The sequence below is a fragment of the Microcaecilia unicolor genome, chromosome 1 (assembly GCF_901765095.1).
Source record: "Microcaecilia unicolor chromosome 1, aMicUni1.1, whole genome shotgun sequence".
Lineage (NCBI taxonomy): Eukaryota > Metazoa > Chordata > Amphibia > Gymnophiona > Siphonopidae > Microcaecilia > Microcaecilia unicolor.
This window is the reverse complement of record NC_044031.1, coordinates 2,334,085-2,340,084: the sequence shown is the minus strand read 5'-3', so window position 1 is coordinate 2,340,084 and position 6,000 is coordinate 2,334,085. Positions and strand designations below refer to the sequence as shown.

The 6,000-nt window shown below is 44.8% G+C and overlaps 1 protein-coding gene across 1 annotated transcript in view; it reads left to right on the top strand.

The window, feature by feature from the left end:
* Positions 1 to 4,569: 4,569 nt before the first annotated feature.
* LOC115461843 (arf-GAP with GTPase, ANK repeat and PH domain-containing protein 3-like) overlaps positions 4,570 to 6,000 on the top strand; it is a 726,817-nt gene continuing 725,386 nt past the window's right edge. Inside the window, exon 1 of the mRNA XM_030191903.1 lies at positions 4,570 to 5,638. Coding sequence (XP_030047763.1) covers positions 4,765 to 5,638 — 874 coding nt within the window. The 5' untranslated portion in view covers positions 4,570 to 4,764. The remainder of the gene's footprint in view (positions 5,639 to 6,000) is intronic.

Below are 6,000 nucleotides of genomic sequence, written 5' to 3'. Positions count from 1 at the left end.
GACAGTGGGATAGAAGTAGAGGAGGATCCACTAGAGTATACACTAAAGGTATGCTGGGAGAGATAAGAAGAAAACCAGGAAAGAACAGAGCCCTGAAATCCAAGTGAGGACAGTGTATCAAGGAGTAGGCTGTGATCAACAGTGTCAAAAGCAGCAGATAGATCGAGAAGGATGAGGATAGAATAGAGACCTTTGGATCTTGCCAGGAACAGATTACTGGAGACTTTAGCAAGTGCTGTTTCAGTTGAATGAAGGGGGCGAAAGCCAGATTGAAGTGGATCAAGAATAGCTTGAGATGAAAGAAAGTCAAGGCAACGGTGGTGAACAGCACGTTCAAGTATCTTGGATAGGAAAGGGAGGAGGGAGATGGGGCGATAGTTGGAAGGACAGGTAGGGTCCAATGAAGGTTTTTTAAGGAGTGGTGTGACTATGGCATGTTTGAAGGCATCAGGAACAGTCGCAGTGGAAAGTGAAAGATTGAGGATATGACAGATAAAAGGGATGATAGAAGGAGAGATAGTGTTAAGTAGATGAGTGGGAATAGGATCAGAGGGAACAGGTAGTTAGTTTTGAGGAGGAAAGAAGATGTGTAGTTTCCTCTTCAGTGATTTCAGAAAAGGAAGAAAAGGAGGCCGGGTTTGGAGAGTTGAGAGAATGGACTAAGGGAAGGAGAGGTGGAGGTGACCTGGTTGAGAATTCAAGTTTAATCTTGTGAACCTTATCATGAAAGTACTCATCCAGAGTCTGGGGGGAAAGTTTAGGGGGAGTTGGAGGTGAAGGCACTTTGAGGAGAGAGTTCAGTGTGGCACAGAGACATCGAAGGCTTGAGCCAAGAGAATTTGTCAACTGGATGTAATAGTCCTGTTTGGCAAGAAAAAGAGCAGACTGGAAGGAGGTCAGCAAGAATTTGAAATGTATGAAGTCAGCATGGGCATGGGATTTCAGCCAAAGGCGTTTGGCAGAGTGGGCACAGGAACGTAGGTAGCGGATTCTAGAGGTCAGCCAAGGCTGGGGTTTGGTATGTTTTACTGAAGAGATTTCCTTATGATATGTATGAAACATTGAAAATATTCCCATCGTTCCTGCTTTTTCTTCACAGGATAGTATTACATAAGTACATAAGTATTGCCATACTGGGACAGACCAAAGGTCCATCAAGCCCAGCATCCTGTTTCCAACAGTGGCCAATCCAGGTCACAAATACCTGGCAAGATCCCAAAAAAGTACAAAACATTTTATGCTGCTTATCCCAGAAATAGTGGATTTTCCCCAAGTCCAATTTAATAATGGTCTATGGACTTTTCCTTTAGGAAGCGGTCCAAAACTCTGCTAAGCTAGCCGCCTTTACTACATTCTCTGGCAATGAATTCCAGAGTTTAATTACACGTTGTGAAGAAAACTTTTCTCCGATTCGTTTTAAATTTACTACTTTGTAGCTTCATCGCATGCCCCCTAGTCCTAGTATTTTTGGAAAGCGTAAACAGACTCTTCACATCTACCCGTTCCACTCCACTCATTATTTTATAGACCTCTGTCATATCTCCCCTCAGCCACGTTTTCTCCAATCTGAAGCTGCTTTAGCCTTTCCTCATAGGGAAGTTGTCTCATCCCCTTTATCGTTTTCGTCGCCCTTCTCTGCACCTTTTCGAATACTACTATATCTTTTTTGAGATGCGGTGACCAGAATTGAACACAATATTCGAGGTGCGGTCGCACCATGGAGAGATACAAAGGCATTATAACGTCCTCATTTTTGTTTTCCATTCCTTTCCTATTAATTCCTAACATTCTATTTGCTTTCTTAGCCGCAGCAGCACACTGAGCAGAAAGTTTCAACGTATCATCCACGACGACACCTAGATCCCTTTCTTGGTCAGTGACTCCTAATGTGGAACCTTGCATAACGTAGCTATAATTTGGCTTCCTCTTTCCCTCATGCATCACTTTGCACTTGCTCACATTCAACATCATCTGCCATTTAGATGCCCAGTCTCCCAGTCTCATAATGTCCTCTTGTAATTTTTCACAATCCTCCTGCAATTTAACAACTTTGAATAACTTTGTGTCGTCAGCAAATTTAATTACCTCACTTGTTACTCCTATCTCTAGGTCATTTATAAATGTGTTAAAAAGAGCAGACCCAGCACAGACCCTTGTGGGACTAGTGGGTTAAGTCCGCCTACCAGCAGGTGGAGATAAGAGATAAACAAACTAAAGGCAGTGATGCCAGATGGCCAGCTCCTTCCTCAGTCTATGTTAAATTGTACAGCGCTGCGTAACCCTAGTAGCGCTTTAGAAATGTTAAGTAGTAGTAGTTAGTATGTCATTCGTAAGCATTTGCTAAAGCCAAAAATATGAAACCAACTAGGAAAAAATGCCCGTTTCTGAGCGGAATGAAAAGGGCGTTAGCAAGGGGCCCCCTCCCTCCGTCCCTCGAAGCTACTTGCCTTGTTCGCTGTGGGCCGTTTCGGCCCTAGAGTGTCAATAGCTCCGCCCTCGACGTCATGACGATTTGACGCGAGGGCGGTGCAGACACTCCAGGACACACCGGATATCTCGGGCGCCTCAACTTCCGTGGAGGCTTCAGAACGTTGGGGTTGCCTTTTATATATATAGATAACAACCAGAAACCATCCTCACTATGAAAAACAGAGAACCAAATAAGAACTTCGAAATAACTGCAACTTGATCCAGAAATTGGAAACCTTTCCCTGTTGCTTTCTGAACTCTGCAAAAGAGAACCCAGAAGGAAAAAATAGCCACACTGCGCGGAAAACGAAAAAAAAAAAAAAGTCGGTGGGAGAAGCAGCAGTTGAACCATGGCACCCCTAGTTTTCAGTCTACTACTTTAAACAGTCGCTGTTCCTCCACTCTTTATTTCCATCTCCAAAATGCCTGTTTGTGGCTCATAATATTCCAATGGCTTGTGTACTATCTGCTGTTGTGCTTCTCCCTCCTTTCTCTTCTGAAGATGCATTTCTGTGTGGTGGCAGGGATGAAACTATTGGACTTGGGGAAGTTTCCATTAAGGGCCTACACTAATATCGTCCTTCCTCTGCCCCCATGTGGCAGAAGTATAGATGAGATGTTCACCTTCAGGGTAAACCTTAGCTTTGTTTAACCATTTGAAATTAAATAACTCAAGTAATAATAATTTCATACAATTCTCAGTGTCCCATAACACTCTTGTTGCTTCATGAGGAGCTCCAAAAAGGGGAATACTCGTTACGTTCACAACTTTTCAGTTGTGGTATTTATCAATATTTTCCAGCTTTTAACAGTAGTAGCCCCTGCAGGTCAGAAGGGTAAGACTCTAGCCAGGGGTTCTTAACCCAGTCAGGTTTTAGGATAACCACAATGAATATATATGAGATAAATCTGCATGTGCTGCTTCCATTGTATGCAAATTTCTTTCGTGCATTTTCATTGTGGGTGTCCTGACTGGCTAGGTGTGTCCTGAGGACTGTGCTTTAGACTTAGGCAGAGATTCAGTAGGAGACCAGATCAGCTTCCGAGGTCTTCTGCAGACTCGTCTCATCTAGCTTTACTTTTTGTACAGAACTATTTATGAAAACTTAAAAATCATATTTCAATTAAAATAATTAATTGTGTTTATTCATCTTGATGTGCAGTCTCCCCCATTTGTGAGAGCCAAGATTTGAGTAAAAGTCAAACTATACATTGTTTACAGATGTGTGTCAAAAGTAATATGTTTAGGAATTGCAACGTATTGGAGAGAGAATTTGCTGGTTCTGGTGATAATCCGTAGTGATTCTTTCATGTAACTTTTCTGGCTTAGTGATAGGATACAACATTTTGGCTTAGATAGCAACTGTTTCTCCTGTTATGTCAAGGATTATAGTTTTCCTGGTTCATGCTTCATTTTTTTTTTTTAATCAGCTTTGCAGCATTTCTCCTGGTCTGCTGCGGTGCCGTAGAAGCAAATTGAATGGAACTTATGGTGTTTATCAGATTCTTTGATTCTACGGTTCTGCTCATTGTTTAGTGCTTTTCTGTTGGCTTCCCCTACGCTTTCTCCACTGTTGAGTCAGTCTTTCTGTTTCTTGCTTTTTTTCTGCTTATCTCTAAGATCAATGACCAGTGTTTCTCTTCAGGATTGTCTACCTTTACAAGTTAGCCCCCCACTTTTTTTCATGGGGTCCTGGTGTCTGCACTTCCGCTTGTTACTTAGGGGAGAGAAACAATCATGATCTAATCATGGCTTCAGGAAGCAGTGTGTGACTGGCATGTTTTCCTCACTAACCGGTCTCTCCTCTCTGTGTAGACTTCTCAACCACATGTAGAACTGCGGGCCTCACCTTGTTGGTATAACTCCTGGGTGCTCTTAGAGGATTTGTGCTTTATTACTTGCCCACAATTTTGTGTAATTCATGGTTCCCGAGATGTCAAACCAGTCTGTGCTGTGCTGTCTCTGACAGTGCAATCTGTGTTTTGGCCGCAGGCTGGGAGGGGGAAGGCTGGGCAGGAGGAGCCAGCAAAGGACAGGAATGCCGAGTCTGTCATGTGCTGACAGGAAGCTCTGGAGGGGAGATGTAACCTAGGCAGAGCAGCAGCAGGTTCTGTGATCCCTTTCGCATTCCAGGTGCATGGCGTTAGGAAGCTGGATTATCGACATGGAGTGAGAAGTATCTGAGCTGTGCACAAGTAAGAAAACAGTGACTGAGAGGAGCAATGCAGGAGGGATGGCTTGAGGGCAACCCTGCCAAAGGTGAACGGTCTTATTAAAGTAACTGTGTCAGCAGCATGCAACAGCCATTGTCAGCTATGACAGAAGCAGAAATGGGTAGAAGGCCCATCAACAAGTCTGCGTATGTGGACTTTCATAGAGGCCTGGCAGTGCAGGCAGCTCTTAAGGCTGCCCAGCTTCAGAAAAGAAGACCCAGGAGTTTCTGTTCGATGGAAGTGGATTGGAATCAGTCTCTCTCACCGCCGGCATACAGCCTTGGGAGCCCCTCTGCTAGGAATGAGGACTGGAAACTAACGGAGGTTGCTAGAGTGCCCGTGTTCAGTAGAAGAGGTGGGCTGCAGCCCCTCAGTGTACCACAGAGACCCACCAGTATGATGTTTCTGGAGGTCAGTAAACTGGATTCCGAACTTCCAGAATCACTGTCTATGCCCGAATACTCGGCAGGCCTCAGGAAGAGCAGTGGCTCTAGTCTCCTCAGGGGTAGTTCTCTCTGGAACAGTCACAGATGGAACGTGTTTACAGGAAAAACAAACGAGGGCATGAAGGTTGCTGCCAACGAATGCAGGCAAAATCAGGAGAACTCGAAGAAAAACTTCAGCTCCCTGAGAAAGAGTCTGAGTTTCCGAGTGCGGCGGGGGCAGGATGTCAGGAAGAGCAGGACACGGACGCGCAGCGAGGGTGATGCCTGCTCTCTACATACCTTTTCTAGTTCTAGGGATCTGCTGAGCTCAAAGCCCATGAAAATGGAAAACGGAAAATGTAGCAATAGTGCCAGAGATGCTGGAATTTGGAAGTTGCTGACAAGCCCGTTCCGAAAGAAGGAGTATGAAGCAGCCAATCCTCCACAGACCAAGGAGAACAAAAAGTCTCTTCCTTTGTGGAAGAGGAGAGCAGCAGAGCCTATCCTGATCGGGATGACATGCTCAGGGGGTGAGTAGTATACTCATTGCAGGAGGAAGTATGGATTTGGGGGAGCACTGTACTTGTGCAGGAGGGGTGGACCCAGCTGATGGAAAGGAGGGTATATAAGCAGGATTATGTGCTGGAAGGGCAGGTTCCCATTGTAGTAGTAGGTGCAGCTCTAGTATCTTTTGCATGCATTGACCATATTTATTTTCCTCTCTCTCCTGGGGACTGTGAAGGCTGTTTGCACACAATTCCTAGCTTGGGGTTGCCCTGAGGAGTGGGTGGCATGTCTAAAAGTAAATTTGGTACTGCTGTTACAGAGCCATTAGGCTTGCCCATCCCTTGCCTTTTTCTTTCTCTGATTAGAAGTTGTATGCAAGCTCTGG